The sequence below is a fragment of the Aedes aegypti genome, chromosome 1, assembly GCF_002204515.2.
Source record: "Aedes aegypti strain LVP_AGWG chromosome 1, AaegL5.0 Primary Assembly, whole genome shotgun sequence".
Taxonomy (NCBI): domain Eukaryota; kingdom Metazoa; phylum Arthropoda; class Insecta; order Diptera; family Culicidae; genus Aedes; species Aedes aegypti.
In genome coordinates this window covers 20,404,388-20,423,437 of record NC_035107.1, presented here as the reverse complement: position 1 = coordinate 20,423,437, position 19,050 = coordinate 20,404,388, and the positions used below count along the sequence as shown (strand labels likewise).

The 19,050-nt window shown below is 36.8% G+C and overlaps 1 protein-coding gene across 3 annotated transcripts in view; it reads right to left on the bottom strand.

The window, feature by feature from the left end:
• Positions 1 to 2,745: 2,745 nt before the first annotated feature.
• Positions 2,746 to 19,050, bottom strand: part of LOC5564728 (serine-rich adhesin for platelets) — an 83,568-nt gene continuing 67,263 nt past the window's right edge. For 2 of the 3 annotated variants that reach the window (XM_021839086.1, XM_021839085.1), the window contains 2 exons: positions 15,502 to 16,082; positions 12,406 to 15,436 (listed from right to left, as the gene is read on the bottom strand). In XM_021839086.1, coding sequence (XP_021694778.1) covers positions 14,970 to 15,436; positions 15,502 to 16,082 — 1,048 coding nt within the window. In that variant the 3' untranslated portion in view covers positions 12,406 to 14,969. Of the gene's footprint in view, positions 3,731 to 12,405; positions 15,437 to 15,501; positions 16,083 to 19,050 lie in introns of those variants that run through there. The other variant, XR_002499189.1, reaches the window with a different exon arrangement.

Here is a 19,050-nt window from a genome sequence, read left to right as displayed (position 1 = left end):
CAATATATTGTTTTGAACAGTTCACTGTATTGTATATGAGATTTTGGCAATATAATGTATGGGTGGTTAAGTATCGTAACAATACAAATATAGATATTTTCTCATACAAACATTTTGAAAATACAATACGATATATTGTTCATGTATTGTCTTGATTAGCAATTCGTGTATTGTTGTACAATACAAAAACAATTCAACGAACTGTATCATGATTGCATTCGTCGTTACAGCTAATGTCAAGTGACTTCTAAAAAACTACTTATTTTTACTTTTTGAATATTTTTCACCCAACATTTCTTGCTTTCTGAACTTGTTTTGTTTATTTTTTTCAGCAAAGCTACATAGAAAAAAGCAACAGTTGTTTTACTCGAAAATAGGAATTTGACCAAAATTGTAAGGTATAAAACCAATTAAAAACAATACAATGTTCTGTTACAATATATTATATTGTTTTTGAATTGTTTATCCAAACAAGAATAATATTGCTTCGACATTCACTTACAATACGCTGTATTGTATCCAATACGTTATATTGTACATTAATGGTTTATTCCATTCACTGAATGATACGTTTTTATCCGGGTGGGTTCATAAAACAGTGCATGTAGCGTAAAATCAGCGAAATCGCGTCGATTTTTTGTCGCTGTCGCCGTAAAAAGATGCTTAGATCTGGGGGATCCTTAACGCGTTTTCTAGATGCGACACAAACTTCCCTGAACGATATCTTAGGAACTTATGAGTACCGTAAAACGGGGTAACTTTGATAGTGTTTTCGAAGAAAACTTGAATATTTATGCATGCTGTTTCAAAGAATTATAATTTATATTTTTAAAAACAAATACTGATATCCTAATTATCAATTGCAGTTGATAGTTTGCCAAAAGATTCATTCTGAATGGATGTATATTTTTTCTAATAATCGAAAGTCAGTTTTCTGTTTTGGGGTAACTTTGATAATGGAGTATCAATCGAACAAAATTGAATGAATTACGGAACATTTATAGGGCGTTGCATACCTCTAGGCGTTTAACGCTATATGGAAATTTCTGACTCAGATTACAAAAATGGTCCCAGTTTGTGAAAATGGTTTTCGCTAAGAGATTTGAGACCGAACTCATGTTCTACTACAACTAGGCTGTCAAGGATGAGTGACGAACTCATTATGACTCCATGAAATAGTGATCGTAGAATAGATTGTTTGTGAGCGTTTGAAAATTGCTAAAATTTTACATTTTTTTTTTATGTTTGCATATAATGCATCAAATGCACTTCATTCCAAAGAAAATAGCTTTGACATGAAGTGTCATACTAATACTGTTTACTTTTGCATTCGTTTTGCTTTGTTATTTCGTTTAGTATGTTGTGGGTCTCGCATAATCAAAGTTACCACGTTTTACGGTATTTCTAAAAGAATTGCTAAAGCAATCTCTCTTAACAACTTGTTATTGAAACCTCTGCCGAAGGAATTTCTGGAGATATTGCTTGATAAAATGAAGAATTTTTGATAGATCCTTGAAGATAACTCAAAAAATTGTTAGAGATTTTTTATTTGGCTATTTTTGAAAAAATGCCTGGAGGATATTTACAAGGAATATGTACCTTATTTGATCAAAGGGGCAACCATTAGAAGGGATAATGAGTAATTTCAATTTCTAGGAAGATGTAGATTACAAGACACATGGATTCTACTGAATCTAGAGATTTACAGCAAACCTTGGAGGTAGCTGTATCATGAAATCTGTAGATTCACATTCCAAAGCATCAGGATAAAACAGCAAGTTTCAAAAAATAAGGAAATTAGGAAAATTAATTGAAATAATCTTCGAAAGATACTTCGAAGTTGAGAAAAGTCTGAATATTGTCGTTCAAGTTATTTTAAGGCTTCTTTTTTTCTGGGAAACAATTTGCATGTTTACAACTGCTTTATCGCCAGAAAACCAGAACAGACTTCTGACTTTGCTGTGAATTCCGATTGTTACCTATTAAGATTAAGGCTTATGGATAGTAAATTGTTATACATATCAGGGATACCTTGACATTGTTAACTTCATTAGGAGGGCAGTTTCACGACCCGTTGTTCACTCCCAGCGTTGCCCAGACTTCCCTGGTAGACTTAGTCTCCTTCACGTAGTTTACCAATCAGGCACAACAAAAAAAAAATGACCTTCGCATGGGCATGAAGGTTTTCCTACTGCATCAACCGGTCAATAGGTTCCTACGGCATCGGGAGTCCCAGAATTCTTCAAGCTTGAAGATTGTTTCAACTGCATTTTCCAGTTAATGCGTGGAATATTTGACGATAGCATTCGAGTACTGGTACTCGGTTCTTGAGGGTTTCAGAACATCGGCTTCTCCCAGATTCGACATCTTGGTGGCTCCGGAACTTTTCATCGTTTGGTTTGACGGTTCACAAAGGAATGCACTTATTTTCCAACGACTAGACTACTACGATTATCTTAAGGGTTGATCATGCCTACTTCGCTACATGTTTATCTCAATCTCAGGTAAAGGCTGATTTGCTGCCATCTCGATGAAATCTCGAACTTCACACCAAAAAAAAAATCCTGAAACTCTGTATCTCCGAGGAATCCAAGGACATTTCGGATTCGTGTTTTAGCCAGATGCACCTATAACGCCACCCTTTCATTCATCATATAATATGGTGCTATTGCGATTTATTTGCTCCATTCCGCAAAATGGTTTATACTTTTTTTTTTCATTTTGTTAATAATTATTTGTTTTACATTTTAGTACTGTTTGTGTTTCGCTAAATATGCACTTTCTTTTTACTTCACTATTAACCTAGAATGCATTAATGTTTGTTTGTTTGTTTTCCATTTGTTACCAATTTAGTCGAATTCAAGATTAGTTTACTGATTTGTTTTCCAATGTTTCCGTGTGTTAGAAGGGGTGAATGGTATAGCGTGTGTTTTGTTTGCTTCAATCCTTACTTCTAGTTCAGTGTGGTGATCTGTTAAAGTAAGTTACTCTCAAATGTTTTGTTAATCAGTTTTGTTCTGCTTTTTTGTCCTTCCTCCAGTGCATCTTAAGTCACAGTAGGTAGCTGATATTATTTTCATCTGTGGGTGCGGTGTCTTTTTTGTGTTTGTGTGTTTCTGCTATGTTTTTCCCGTTCATTGCACAGTGCCTCTAACTATATTTTGTCGTTTGCTTCTTTATTTATCTCAAATGTTTCTTAAAACCTAGAAATCTGTTTCTGACGTTTCTCTGTCAGTCATTAATGCATGTTTCGATTTCGCTCCTAATTATCAATACAATCTTTCTCAATTTAATATGACTTACGTTCCTTTTTGTTCGTTACATAGATTTCAATTTACAATATATGGCGGGTGTTTTTTGTTTAATTTTCGCTAAGATTGAATAGTTTTAGTCTTCAGTCCTACCAATTCCATACTAAACATGATTTTTATTTTTAACTGGAACGATCTCACTACGGGTTTCGTGTATGTTTATGTGTAAGAGTGTTGTTTTTGGGTCTTAAAGTGTGTGTGTGTGTGTGTGTGTGTGATTGTTACTTTTTCCATAAATACAGTTGTGGTTTATATGATCGTGTTTGTTAAGAACAATCCACGTAGTTTATTCTTTTCATTTATTTCGAGAAAATGTTCAATAAAATACTGATTTCCGTTCTCATTTTCCAAACCATAACCCTTCAGTGGTGGTAGTGAGTTATTCGAGTGATCGATATCAATCGATGCACGACATAAAGCTGTACAAAAGAAGAGAAAATTATACGTGGTCGACTTTTAGGGGCAATGGTTTTGACTAATTAGAGCTAGCTGGCTATGAATTATGTCTGTGCTTAGGCGTTACATATCATCAATCTAGTACGTTAAACTGGTTTATTAAACTAATTCAAAGGCAATCAAATACAAAAAAATAAAATTGCGTATAAAAAATCTAACATAAAAGCGGTCAAACAAAGATTAAAAAATACGTTGCACAACGAAGAAGCACGCTTTTGGGTAGAATAATGATTCTAGCGCATTGCTATTGCAGAACCGGATTATGTTAAATAACTTCAGCATTTTCAACTTCTAAGCGTTAATCAAGTTTTAACAAATTAGGATGATAGTGTTGCCTAACACAAAATATCTAAATATAAATATAAATAAATCAAGAAAAAAAAGGTTCTAGGCGTTTTTTTAGCAGTTTATTTCTCCTAATGCTTTGGAAATTATTCCAAAGCTTCCTGGAAACTTCTTTTAAAGCTTCCTAAAAGGCTCTTTCAAAACTTTTTGTGAAGCTTTTGTAAAGCTTTTTCAAAGCTCTTTCAACAAATCCTAGGAAGTTCTTTCAAAGCTACATAAATACCTCTTTTTTAGCTCCTGGGAAGCTCTTTCAAAGCCTCATAGGAAGCTCTTTCAAAGCTTCCAGGGAAGCTCTTTCAAAGCTTGCTGGGAAGCCCTTTCAAAGCTTCCTGGGAAGATCTCTCGAAGCTTTATGAGAAGCTCTTCCAAAGCTTTCAGGGAAACTCTTTCGAAGCTACCTGGGAAGCTCTTTCGAAGCTTCCTGAGAAGCGCTTTTTAAGCTTTATGAGGAACTTTTTTAACCATTTCTAGAAAACTGTTTCGAAGCATCTTGGGAAGCTCTTTCGAAATTTTCTGGGAAGCTCTTTCAAAGCTTCATGGGAAGCTCTTTCAAAGCTTCCTGTAAAGCTCTTTGAAAGCTTCCTGAAATGCTCTTTGAAAGCCTCCTAAGAAGCTCTTTCGAAGCTTCCTGGAAAGCTCTTTCAAGGCTTCCTGGGAAGCTCTTTCAAAGCGTCCTGGGAAAATTTTTCAAAGCTTCCTGCCCGGGAAACTCTTTCAAGGCTTTCTGAGAAGCTCTTTCAAAGCGTTCTGAGAAGCTCTTTCAAAGCTTCCTGGAAAGCTCTTTCAAAGCTTCCTGGGAAGCTCTTTCATAGCTTCCTGGAAAGCTCTTTCAAAGCTTCTTGGGAAGCTCTTTCGTAGCTTCCTGGGAAGCTCTTTATGAGAAGCTCTTTCAACGCTTCCTGAGAAGCTCTTTCAAAGCTTCCTGGGATACTTTTTCAAACCATCCTAAGTTCTTTTGAAGCATCCTGGAAAGATCTTTCAAATCTTCTTAGGAAGCTCTTTCAAAGCTTCCTGGGAAACTTTTTCAAAAATTCATGGGAAGCTCCTGCAAAGCTTCCTGGGCAGCTCTTTCGAAGCTTCCTGGAATCTCTTTCATAGCTTCTTGGGAAGCTCTACTAAAGCATTGTGAGAAGCTCTTTCAAAGATTTTTGGGAAAATCTTTCAAAGCTTCCTTGGAAGCTCTTTCAAAGTTTTTTGGGAAGCTCTTTCAAAGTTTTCTGGGAAGCTCTTTCAAAGCATCGTGAGCAGCTTTTTTGAAATTATCCTGGGAAACATTTTCAAAGCATTCCTAAAATCTATTTTAAAGCATCTTGGGAAGAATCCTGGGTAGCTCTTTCAAAGCTTCCTGGGAGGCTCTTACAAAGCTTCCTTGAAAGCTCTTTTAAAGCATCCTGGAAAGCTTTTCCAAGCTTCCTGGGAAGCTCTTTCAAAGCTTCCTGGGAAGCTATTTAAAAGCTTCCTGGGAAGCTATTTCAAAGCTTCCTGGGAAGTTCTTTCAAAGCATCCTGGGAAGCTCTTTCAAACCTTTATGGGAAGCTTTCTGAGAAGCTTTTCTTAAGCTTAATGGTGAACTCTTACAAAACTATCTGGAAAGCTCTTTCAAAGCATCCTGGGAAGCTCTTTCAAAGCTTCCTGGGAAGCTCTTTCAAAGCCTCATAGGAAGCTCTTTCAAAGCTTCCTGGAAAACTCTTTCAAAGCTTGCTGGGAAGCCCTTCCAAGCTTCCTGGGAAGCCCTTTCAAAGCTTCCTGGGAAGATCTCTCGAAGCTTTATGAGAAGCTCTTCCAAAGCTTTCTGGGAAACTCTTTCGAAGCTACCTGGGAAGCTCTTTCGAAGCTTCCTGAGAAGCGCTTTTTAAGCTTTATGAGGAACTTTTTTAACCATTTCTAGAAAACTGTTTCGAAGCATACTGGGAAGCTCTTTCAAAGCTTCCTGGAAAGCTCTTTCAAAGCTTCCTGGAAAGCTCTTTCAAAGCTTCCTGGAAAGCTCTTTCAAAGCTTCCTGGGAAGCTCTTTCAAAGCTTCCTGGGAAGCTCTTTCAAAGATTCCTGGGAATCTCTTTCGAAGCTTCCTGGGAATCTCTTTCGAAGCTCCTTGGAAAGCTCTTTCAAAGCTTCCTGGAAAGCTCTTTCGAAGCTTTCTGAGAAACTTTTTAAAACTTCCTGGGAAGCCTTTTTTAAGCATCCTGGGAAGCTCTTTCAAAGCTTTCTGAGAAGCTCTTCTTAAGCTCAATGGTAAACTCTTTCAAAACTACCTGGAAAGCTCTTTCAAAGCATCCTGGGAAGCTCTTTCAAAGCTTTATGGGAAGCTCTTTCAAAGCTTTCAGGAAAGCTCTTTCAAAGGTTTATCAGAGTGTCTACTCGTTTACTGAAATGAAATTCCCTGATATTTCTAGGGTTTTTCCAGGTCTTAGCAAAAAATTCCAGGCTCAAGAAAAACTCTTAAATACTAAGGATTATCGAATTATAAATTTTAAATGAATTTGAACTCATTTCTAACAGTAGGTCTTAAATGGCTTCAAAACACTTTAACAAAAAACAAAGATTTCATTAGTTCTTTAGTCATTATTTTCCAAGGAATTCCCTCTACAATTTCATTTTAGAACCCTCAAGAATACAATATGGATTTTTCGAAGGAGAACCATAAAAAACACCTCAGAGATTTCATTAGGAATTCCTCCACAGATTCTTCCATCGCTTCCTTTTGGGCACTCCCAAAAATACCCGTTTGGAACATCTAAAAAACAGTATCTTCTCCAGAAAGCACCTCTGGGTCTTTCTTGGAATCTCCTACAACATTGTTTTTCAGAATATTCAAGTTGATTTTTTTCTGTGGATACTTTCTGGATGTACCCTAGATTCCTTCTAAGATTTCTTAAGAAATTACTCCAGTAATTCTTTGAGATATTTCCCAAGTAAGTCTTCGAATATTTTTTTTCAGGTATTTTTAACAGAATATCTCTAAAAAAATTTCATGAAAATTTTTCAGATATTATTAAATAAATCTTTGATAAAAACCTGGACGAGTAATATTTTAGAAGAAAACCTAAAGTAAACTCCGATGAAGTTTGTGTATGGTTTAAAGTACATAACTCTTGATGAACAAGGATCCCTGAAAGAACTCCTGGACACTTTAGAAGATTTCCTAGATCAATTGTCAAGATATTGAAAACAAAAATCAATCGAGTAGCTTACCCGTAGGATTTTCAGAATTCTAATTCCTTGAATAACATCGGAAGGAATTCTCAAAGAAGTTTATATGAGAATGATCGGAGTAATTACTGGAAAATTTGCAGTGGTGTTAGCTGGTGTGGAACCTTGAATGAACTTTAGAAGATTCCAAGGATATTTTATTCGAGAAATTCATTGGAAAACGTTTGGATGAAATACTGAAGAAACTCCTAGAAGCATTATGATGAATCGACGATCGAGTTTATTGAGAAATCCTTCTTTCCCATTAGATTTCCTCGATTGACCTCGAGAAACTGTTGGAACGATTCCAGGAAGTAACCTAATTTCAGATGGATAAAAAAAAGACAAAACAAAGTTTGATTAATTTCTGCCCGCCCGGGCTGAAAAAAGGCTAATGTTTGTGACAATATTTTACAATAAACTTCACGCTGTTTTCTAAAATATATTCATAACATTATAATCATATAACCTATAAAAAAATATTTAAAATATAATCACTTCATTGCATCGTGTTAATGATACAAACATAATTTATTTTATATATTATTCCCATCTGAAACACAAACAAACCATGAAACTTTTGAATCCTCGGATGATTTATTAATTTCTATTCGGAAAATAGCATCACGGATAATTCAGACCATAGTTAATCAAACACTTGTATATTCCAGTCCGACTTGTATAACATTTAAATATTGTATTTCTGATATATAATGAATTGTTTGCTGATTTTTTGCCTGAAAATGAGACAAAATAGGCCAAACAGGAATAATACGTGATTATTTCGAAAATTATTTTAAGGAATTTATCAATGACATTTGTTTTAGAAACCTCGACAATACAACCTGGTTTTTGCTAAATACAGGGTGGTCACCGAATTTCGATTTTGAAATTTCCGCTTTTTTCCGGTTTTCCCGGTATATTTTATTTAATTTTCCCGGTTTTTAATCCATTCTTTCCAACGACTTTAATAGACTTTTTCTATATCGTTTCTATAAAAAGTAATTTGTAATTTGATTGTTTATCAATAGTTTCACTATTGGAACAATAAGTTAACTATTAGATTGTTCCAATCTATATATAATCTTATCCTGAAAACTATGACATGGTATACTGCCCATACTCGCAAAACAGTCCCATTTCAATTTTCATCACTTTTGAGTTTTCCTCATGAATCATGTTTATTGTTAGTGTACTTCATGGTATCATACTTAAAATTGTATTTTTGTATGGACAAAATGCGAAAAAAATACCAAATCATGTGCGTCCCATATTGAAAGTACCCGCATAACAGTCCCACTAGTAGATTACGACGAAATTCATGTACCCTTATTTCTATTATGATTTCTGTAATCTTGCATCGTAGTTTTCATCCCATAAGAAAAAGAAATATTTCAAATTACACTGTTTTAAACTACCTGCACTCCATAACAAATGTTGTTTTTCATTTTTGTCTAGAATGCTTCTGGTGCGATGAGTGATTGAAACAAATCTAGTCCTTATGAGAGTCTAAATTAAAAATAAGATAAATAGCTTCCCTCTAAGTCAAACCTATAGCTGTCATAACTTTTGTCTTCTGACCAATTGCCTAAATCTCCGGTAGGTTCATCTTTCTAACGACATGGCGGGGAGGCTTTTTGGGCTAACATGGGAATTAGCATACCACCACTGGTATCGTTGACTGGTCAAGCAGTACGTTTAGCGACACTAATGGTGATAATTAAGAAGGTCCAATGAAAAGCCAGCATTATGGATATCTAAGAAATGTCCAACAGCTTTTTCGAAATCAGGCTAATCAAAACTTACCCGCCTGTGTGTACCTGGGTGTCAGATACTACAACATGCTGCAGGTGAATCCTAACTACTTTTCCTATATGGCCGGCCGCAACGCATTCATCAAACCCAGGAATGTCTTGAGGACTGTCACTATCACCACCATATTATTTTATATTGTATAATAAGTATTGCAGTTAAAATATGAAAGCACTATAGTAGCAAAAGGAAAAGTCCCTTGGAATCCATGATAAACTTGGCAATAAATGTGTCAAGATGCGCGATAACTAAGTAAGCGAGTCCCAAGTAATGGGACTGGTATGCGGGTATATTTGAATTTGAAGAGGAAAGTACTCGGATAACGAGTCCCATTGGCAAGTATCTTGGATTTGTATATAAAAAACAACCGCATTCACAATATTTTAGTAGTTGTTCATTTTCTTGTACTCTAATGATAATGTGTTGAGTAATGTCACTAAAATTTTCTGCTGCCTGCAGCGGCGTTACGAAAACCTTTGCAATAATGTTCAATTGCGTTTTTCTCGACATGACGATTTTCCTGATGGGACTGTATTGCGAGTATGGGCAGTATAGTATTCATCTGAATCGATTTGTTTCGTGTTCGTCGAAAATCAACGAAGCCCTGAACCTATCTATCATGGGAAAGAGATGGTTAATTGTGCTAATAAAACAGATCCTATTCTTGACACGACAGGAGTTTAATTTGAATGCTATTTGAACCATATTTACCAACAGCCCTTTAAGCCAAATTTAAAATTTTCAACTTCAAGTTTGAGGATCTAGAGAACCTGACAACCGTTCGCGTTGAATATTTGATGGATTGGTTGCATCCTGGTGATGATAAAACGATCAAAATTTCAGCTCAGAGCTCTGTTGAGAACCAAATAGACTCGTGCTCTTGAAATTTCATTGTTTGGCTTTGGTATATAATCACCTTAAGCGCATCTAAATGCTGAATTTTAGATAATATGGCCGACAAAAGCCCCAGTTATCTAAGTAAATCATCAATATGCCCAAGTAGTTCTTTAACGTAATGTAAATTATTTCAATTCTTAAACCTTTGAATTTTCTTCTCTAAAGCAAATAAGTTCAAGGTATGAATGAAACAAATCCGCACATGTAGAAGCACTTACATAGGGCTCACTCACAATTTTAATAACACCGAAAATTATCATTTTTGACATCCATCCACCCTCTCGTAATGCTTTTTGTACGGATATTCTTCACATTTTATATGCGCTGTAACAGCTTGATCGTTATTAAAATCGTAAACGCGCCCTTATTCAAAACTTTTGTCGACTAGATAACAAGTGACATATTAAAAACTTTTATAAATAAAGGCTGGTATCCAACAATTACAGAAGAGTGCTACCCAATCTGCAATAAGTAATTAAACTTTGATTCAAAACGTCAAGTGAAAAAAATAGAGAAAAGTTCAAAAAATATTAGCACTGACAGTGCGAGAACAAAAATTCAAAAAAATATTTTGAAACTTTGCTTATAAAAGAGTGAAGCAGTTTTAAGAAATATGATGTAGCATAGTAGAAATTGAATAATTAATGTTTGAAATTATTTCGAAATTGTGGATGCCATGAGAATGTCATTAAACATATCTACTTTCAATAATTTATTTTGGAGGTAATTTTGTAGATTACAGCTTGAAGATGTTCGTTCAAAACGATTTTCCCGGTGATCTTCTCAAATTCCCGGTTTTTCCCGTCTTTTTCCCGGTGGATTCAAATTCCCGTCTTTTCCCCGCTTTTCCCGTTTTTCCCGGTTCGGTGGCCACCCTGTAAATATAGCAACATAAATCAATTAAGAGAACATCATATATAATTCAAGAAAGCCAAATGTCCTCCAGCATTTTATCCGGTGGTTCTTCTATCGATTTTTTTAGGATATCCTCCAAGACTCCCTTTTAGAACTTCTTCAAAAATTTAACCAGAAATATCTCCAAAGATGCCTCCAGGGATTTAAAAAAAATGTCGTCCAGAACTTCTTTAAGATTTTAACTAGGAATATCTCTAAGGATGTCTTCAGGAAATACTCGGACATTTTTTAAAGAGTTCCTACAGTACTTCTTTGAAATTTCTCATGGAAGCCTTTAAAGATTTGTTCAAGTATTCTTTCAAGAATTTTTGCAGGCATTTGTACCTTGATGAATAAGTGATTACTAGAAGAACTCATAGACCCTTGAGGAAACTTTATTTTCTAGTTCAATTGTTAGTATGATTGAAAAAAACGAATCAATCGAAACTCTGGATAATATTCTGCAGGATTTTCTGAAGGAACTCCTTGAGTAACATCGGAATCCCTTATAAAATGCGTAGGAGTAATCAGAGGATCACAAAATCACAAAAAAATGTTGCAGAATTAACTTGTATGGAATTCTAAATACACTTTAAAGGATTCTATGGGATTTTTTTTAGAAATGTTTGAAAGAATAACAGTAGTAATTCTTGGGTGAAATTCTGGAGAAATTCCTAGAAACATCTAGAGGAACTCAGTAATGAAACACAAAGTTAAGTTTGCGGAACTCTTTGAAAATTTCTTATAAGATTTTCTTGAATAACCTTTCGAGGAATTTTTGGAGTTAACGTGCATGAAAAGACGTAGACATTCTTATCGATTTTCTTGAAACAAAAAGCCTGGACATGTATTTTTATTTAAAAAAAAAACTCGGAAATGAATCTTTGCGGGTTTCATTGGAAGAAATTTTGTGAATATCTTTGGAAGATCTCCTAGAGTAACTACTGGAAAATTCAGTTGAAGAATTCGTGGAAAAATATCTGGAGGAAGTCCTGGGATAGCGTTTGAAAAAAATAAAATCAAATTAATACCTGAGAAAATTACTGAAGATTGCCATGTTGAAATGCTCGGGAATTTCGAAGGGCAACTTTTGGAGAAATTTTTCAAGATATTCTTTGAAAATCGCTGGAAGAATATCTGGAGGAATTGATAGAGGTATCTCTGGAAGAATTTTTGGGGAGATCCCTGTAGAAGTATCTGAACGTATTCTAGATTAAATCTCTGGAAAGCCACTAGGATAATTACTGAGGCTTTTCCTCGAGAAATTTAAGATGATTATTTTTAGAAAAACGAAGGAGAATAGGCACGTAATAGTCTCAAAAGGTTACTCTGGAACTTACTGAATTTTGCATCAGAATTCACTGCAAACAAGATAAGGAAAAATGAGATTTGTGATTTAGTAAAAAGAAAGATCCTATCCTATCAAAATAAAAACCGAATTTCTAAAAAAAGACTTGCTACCAGCCCCGAAATTGATAAATTGATTGTTTCTACACTTTAAATTGGCAACTGGTAAAATTCCAGATTACTTTCTCAAAATCCAATTATTTTCCAGTTTTTCAAATTTCGAATAATTTAAAAATCGTGCTTGAAAATGTGTGAATTTATTAATGATCAAATTTAGACATATTCATAAAATTGAATCATATCTTGGGAAGTCGATTAAATTTCATACCAGAAAAGATCCTCAGCTAAAGAAACGTTTTGATAGCGGCGCAGCTGAAATTTTTGGGGGGCATTAACGCGAAAATCCTTTGTCATTAACATATTCTATCATGAACTACAACCTCACTGAAATTTCCCTGATTGTTATCGAAATTCCCTGAGAATTCCAGGTTTTTTCCAGGTTCAATAAAATTCCCTGATAATTCCAGGTTTTCCAGGTTTTTTCAGGTAGTAGACACCCTGGTTTATGGAAGTTCTTTCAAAGCTTTCTGAGAACCTTTTCGAAGCTTCCTGGGAAGCTCTTTCAAAGCATCTTGGGAGACTTTTTCAAAGCATCCTAAGTTCTTTTGAAACATCCTGGAAAGATCTTTCTAAGCTTCTTGGGAAGCTCTTTTGAAGCTTTCTGGGAAACTTTTTCAACGCTTCTGGAAAGGTTCATGAAACGCTTATTCAATGCTTCCTGGAGAGCTTTTTCGAAGCTTCTTGGAAGCTCTTTCAAAGCGTCCTGGGAAGCTCTTTCAAAGCTTCCTGGGAAACTCTTTCAAAGCTTTCTGAGAAGCCCTTCCAAAGCTTTCAGGGTAGCTCTTTCAAAGCTACCTGAGACGCTTTTTCGAAGCTTTTTAAGAAGTTTTCTCAAAGCTTTCTGGAAAACTCTTCGAAGCTTCCTGGGAAGCTCTTTCGAAGCTTTCTGTCTGGGAAGCTCTTTCAAAACTTTTTGATAAGCTCTTTCGAAGCTACCTGGGAAGCTCTTCCGAAGCTTTAGGAGAAACTCTTTCAGAGCTTTCTGGGAAATTCTTCGAAGCTTCCTGGGAAGCTCTTTTGAAGATTGCTGGGAAACTCTTTCAAAGCATCTTCAATTCATTTAAAGCATCCTGGGAAGATCTTTCAAAGCTTCCTGGGGGAGCTCTTGAAAAGCTTCCTGAGAAGCTTAATGAAAACATCCTGGAAAGCTCTTTCATGACATCATGAGAAGCTCTTTCAAACCTTACTTGGAAATTTATTAAAGCTTCATGGGAAGCTTTTAAAGAATCGCTATCAAAGCTCCTTGAAATTTGCTTCTGTAGAAACTCTCAAATATTTTGTGCAAACACTTTCAAATCATCTGTCAAAGCTCTTTCAAATCTTCTGTAGAGGAAGCTTGTTCATAGCTTTAAAAATATCTAGAAGACTAAGTTAAAGAACAGGTTCTGTCCCAGTTAGGAAGTAATGCCGAGAGATGGAGAAAATAAGAAGGATGATAACGCTTTGAATCTAGACAGATTTATTGGAGTAATAAACAGACACATTTTATATTTTAATAGTGTATACGATGTAGATTACAAAATAGTTTGAAATGTATGAGAAAAATAACAACAATTTGAATGCTATTGCACTGGTTGCTAGGATTCAATCTTGTGCCTATACAGCAAACGAGGTTTGTTGAATTGAGAGAAATCTAGTAGCCAGTCAGAGCTATTATAATAATCGAATAAACGCCTACTGTTTATTATAAGCACCAATAATCTGTAATCATCTCGACCTGAGCGACATAAAAGGAGCTTAATAATAAAAAATATACGCAACTTTTACTTTGTACTTTGTAAAATCGCCCAACTCGCCGTAGCACTGTTTCGCAAAAAAAAAACTTCAATTCACTACCTTTCCTTTCATAATTTCAACATATGTCCCTGCCTCGCTGCCTATTTACAACAATCTGTACAAATGTAGTTACACAATAGTCAGCCCCTTTTTTGCGAGCTTCGATTCAATACATGTTGAGATTGTTCGTTATCAAGCGATAATTACAAGGGAAAACTTTGTATAGCTGTATATGGCGCGTTAATAGTTTCAAATATGCTAGCGGTCCTATCGGTTTTTCCTGTTTTCCTGAAAGCACTTCTAACAAGCATTGCACTCCTTTTCAAAACTCAAACTTGCTCACACACGTGTTCGTGTTGATTCGTCCCAACAAAAACCACGCCCAATTCCATGATCGCGCAATTCTGTATGATGAGATATGATATGGACACTAAACTTAAACATAACGATCGCGCTGCGATGGATTGTAAACTTTTTTTTTCTTGCTTCGAGAGTTAACTAAACTTAAATTACTACCGTAGGCAAAAGCGTAACACTGGTTCGGTTCGAGATGTATGCGCACTGCTAGGTGGATAGAACTGAGGAGAAAGTTAGTGCGTGATCGATGAGAGGTAGAATGGGGGAAATTAAACATACAAAAAACCAAGCGTAAAATACCTAAATGACAATCAATGAAATCACATCACAGAAACCGGATTTCCGAGCGGTTCCCCGAGCTTCTAAACTTACCTAACCTCGACTTGCAGTTCAACTAATCTAGGATTAGTACTTCCTTACTCAAATGCTATTTCCATCCGGCAATCGCACTTCAGTAGTGCGTTCTTCATTTCTTCCGCGCCTTCAGGGAATTGCTCCCGGAAGACGACTCCGTTGCGGCAACCCTCGACGACCCAACCCCGGCTTTCCGGTTCAGCGAACTACTGCTGAAGGTGTTCCTCGTCAAACTGGCCGTCGGAGTACTGGCCGCCGAAGTTATACTCTCCACGCTGCTCGCCACCCCCTTGGAATCCCCACCGATCATCTTGGTGGCCACCGGAATCCCACTGCTGCCGCCCGCCCCGGCCCCGCCATTCTTCCGCAGCAGCTTGCTCCCCTTCTCGTCGTTCTTCTCCTTCTCAATCTTTGTACTGCTTCGAGATCGTTTGTTGCGCTTCACAACGCTACCAGCGCCTTGGGCAGTCGACGCGGACGGAACGCCACCCGCCTCGGCCAGACTCGTCAGCTCCAGGTTGATGTCCCCGTTGTTGTTCCGGTGGTCGTCACCGCTCAGCGGAAGCGACGTGGACAAACCTGAAAACAATGTAGAACGTTAATCCTTACAACAGTTCCAAACACAGAATCCAGAACCCACAAACCTCCATTCCCATTGAGTTCGTCGGCGACGGCAGCGGCCACCGCCGCGGACTTCCCCGTAGAGATCAACTGTGGCGGCGCTGTTCCGCCTCCGGCATTCCGCATCCTCCTGGTCATCGGTTTGTTCAGAATCAGCTGGATTTCCGCGTCCGCCGACGCGTCCTTCTTTGCACTGGTGACCGTAGATTCCGCCAGGCTCGATCGTAACCGTGCCGAGGCCGGGATCTTCGATCGCCCTCGCTTGTACGTGATGATGTTCGGGATGTTGATGTACTGATAGTGATGGTGGTAGCTGTCCAGGCTGTTGTTCCGTACCGTCCGGACCGAGGCCCGTGGTTTGACTTCGTCCTTGACGGTCAGCTTGATGACGGCTGCGGAAGTGGGGATCGCAGAAACGACGGCAGTTCCGGATGTGGGGCTGGTGGCAACAATGGCGGTGGTCGAGTTCGGCGTGCCGGTGGTACTGTTCGTGGTCAGCGTGGTGATTCCGGATGTCGTCGTTGAGGTGATAATCACTTCCGCTGTGGTTTGTATGTTCTTTCGGTTCTTTTGCTGCTGGATCTGCTGGCTGGCGGAAACGGACCTGGAAGATGGTATGAGGTTTAAGTTGTGGAATGAACAATTATATCACAATTATAGATGATATGATAGGGATATTGGAGGGCAGGTTAAGGTCAATGAATATGAGAAATACATAGGGGGAAGTCCTCTATGCCCGGACACTTTTTTTTGTAATATTTTAAAATCTACATTAGTTTTAACGGTATTTTTTTACAGTATTAAAAATTCACATTGTTTGAAGTAAAAACTCACATGAGAACAAAAATTAACCTTTATAATTCATTTTTATGATGGATTACATTGTAATTGTAATTGTAATTGCTCAATCCACACCCTGGCAGACAATTATCCGCCCATCTAGACACGGGCTGGGTGAGGACCTACCAAGCCTCCCCCGTTAACATGTCCTATACCGTTTAGCACACCGGGATCTTCCACAAGCAGGCGCCGGAATTAAAGCGGTCCCACAAGCTTCAGATACATTAAATAGATATAGTCCCTCTGGCACTAAACCGAATAGCGGCCTTCATATCATCACTAGCACTGCCTATCCCGCGCGCCAAACAAAATGCCGGAAGTGGCGTGCCGTGTAGAACATCCGATGTTCTACACAGCACATCACCTCCGACACCATGCTCAACGTACAGCAAAGACATCGCTAATAAAAAGCGGAATGCGTCATTCGATTCAGTGCCAGAGGGACTATAAATGTAACGAAGAGGAAATGAAAAGATAGTAGAGATGGTTTGGTTGTTGGATTGCTGAAACGAGAAGAAATAAAGTCATTACGTTAAAACGTGGTTTTTATAGTTGAATAAATGTATCGATAGTTTCTCATCTGTTTCTTTTCCGTGTCGTAGTTGCGTCGATTCTATCCACCTCGAGTTTTGTAGTCTCCGCTCGAGCAATGAGGACCGCGATGAAATGAAAATATAAAAATATGACCATTAGTGTTTATCTATTATTTAATGTGGTTCTCATTAGCTTTTAAATACCTAAGTAACATATCCCTTTCGGGACGGACCATATTTGAGTGATTATTTCAAAATTTACCTTATAAACTCATCATCTCGTAGAACAAAACATTCTTAATTTTGGCTATTCTATCACTCCATGAACTTTTTAGGGTCAAATTCAGACCAGCACAATTGTGCTGGTCCGTCCCCAAGGCGGTCGTTGTTCGAAAAAGTATTTTTTTTTTTTTTTAGAAAATTGTTCAAGTCATGCCTTTTTAAAAAATTTTGGACCCGTATTTTTTTATTTCGTCATTAGGGTGCTCTTTCGTGAGATAGGGTGACCCAAAAATTCAGAAATAATTATGTTTTTTTAAATGTACATTGAAATTAAAAAAAATAATATACTTTAATTTATATTATTTTTTATAAATGAGACGAAAACAATGTACGAGAGATAAAAATACTTCATATTATTTCTCAGATTCAAAGCATCACGTGACGATGACGTTCATCGAGATTATTCAAGAACTAGTCTACGTTATATAAAAATGGGTAAATATACAAGTGTGAATAACTTGATAACTAATTGTCTCAATCAAAACGTCTTGATTTTGCTAAGTTTGTTTATATCCTCCTAAATTATGTGGGATTTTTCCTCAAAAATAATTATGCAATAAAAATTAAAATTGAAAATAATAAACCTTCGAATTGTTTAGTGGAATACCTATACATAAATGAAAACTGAATTGAGAACTATATCAGTTTATTCCACTACAGTTTGTATCCTTTGACAGTTACGCATAATTCGACCTCCACTATAAGGCCGTTGTCAGAGTCGTGTACTAGACTCGAAAATTAAATTTTTTTTTAGAGACTCCCTCCAACCTCTTTCACTCACTTTACCTAACATATACACTATCACTTTTGAAATCACATAGCCCTCTTCCAAATGATGCTTGAACAATGTTTTTGTTAAGGTTTGTAACATGGAATTAATTCATTTTAAATAATTGGAATCATTCATTTTATTCCAAGAGCTAAAATGGAAACGTCAAAATATTCTGCGCAAGCAGCTTCCCTAAAAATTCATGTAAGTTTACGTCATATGTGCCCGACAACTTGGACGTTAATTAACAAGAATGGCGCATTTTTAGGTGCAAATAATTACCATAAAATTTCTTCTTCTTCTTTCTGACGCTAAAGAAGCCTGCTTCTCAATTTCTCATGAGCACTTCCACAGATATTAACTAACAGCTCTCTTTGTCAATCGACCAATGTTGCATGTGTATATCGTGTGACAAGTAGGATCATACTCTACGCTCAGGGAAGTCGAGAAAATTCCCTTAACGAAAAGATGCTCGACCGGCTGAGCTCTAACCTACGACCCTCAACATGATCTTGCTTAGTACCTGCGCATTTACCGTTATGGCTATCTGGCTCCCAATATCAAATTTACTTTATTTTATTTTTTACATCGAGTCTATTTGTTTAAACTGGAAATTAAGTCATTGTAATACAGTAGAGACCCGATTTTGTCAGCCCCCGATGAACTTTAGGCTGACAAAATGGGAACCTGACAAAATCGGGACATATTTTTTGTTTCTGTTTTTCAAATTTTAACGTATTAATATTTGCTTATGAACTACGTGTACGACCTACATAGCCTTTAAAGGGGGCGAGGGACATGGGCGTAGTCAGGTTTTTTTTTGTTTATCAGGGGGAGATAAGCGGTCCTCACAATTTCATTCTCAAATTTCGCGCCAAAGGATCCCTTTGATCGGCAATTTTGCTTTGGCCTGTAAGACAACTGGCATCAATCTGAATCTACCTAACCGTTGAATTATCTAAGAACTTTTCTTAGGACACCGGAATTCCTAAGAAAAATCAAACGAACATTTCTTTAGGTTTTTTTTCCAGAATTTCTTTTAAAATGGCCTCGAAGCTCTTCTTGCAATTCCTTTAAGTATAATTCATAGAATATTTCAACTGGAGATTTCTATGTAAATTTTAAAACATTTTAAATTCTTCCAGAAC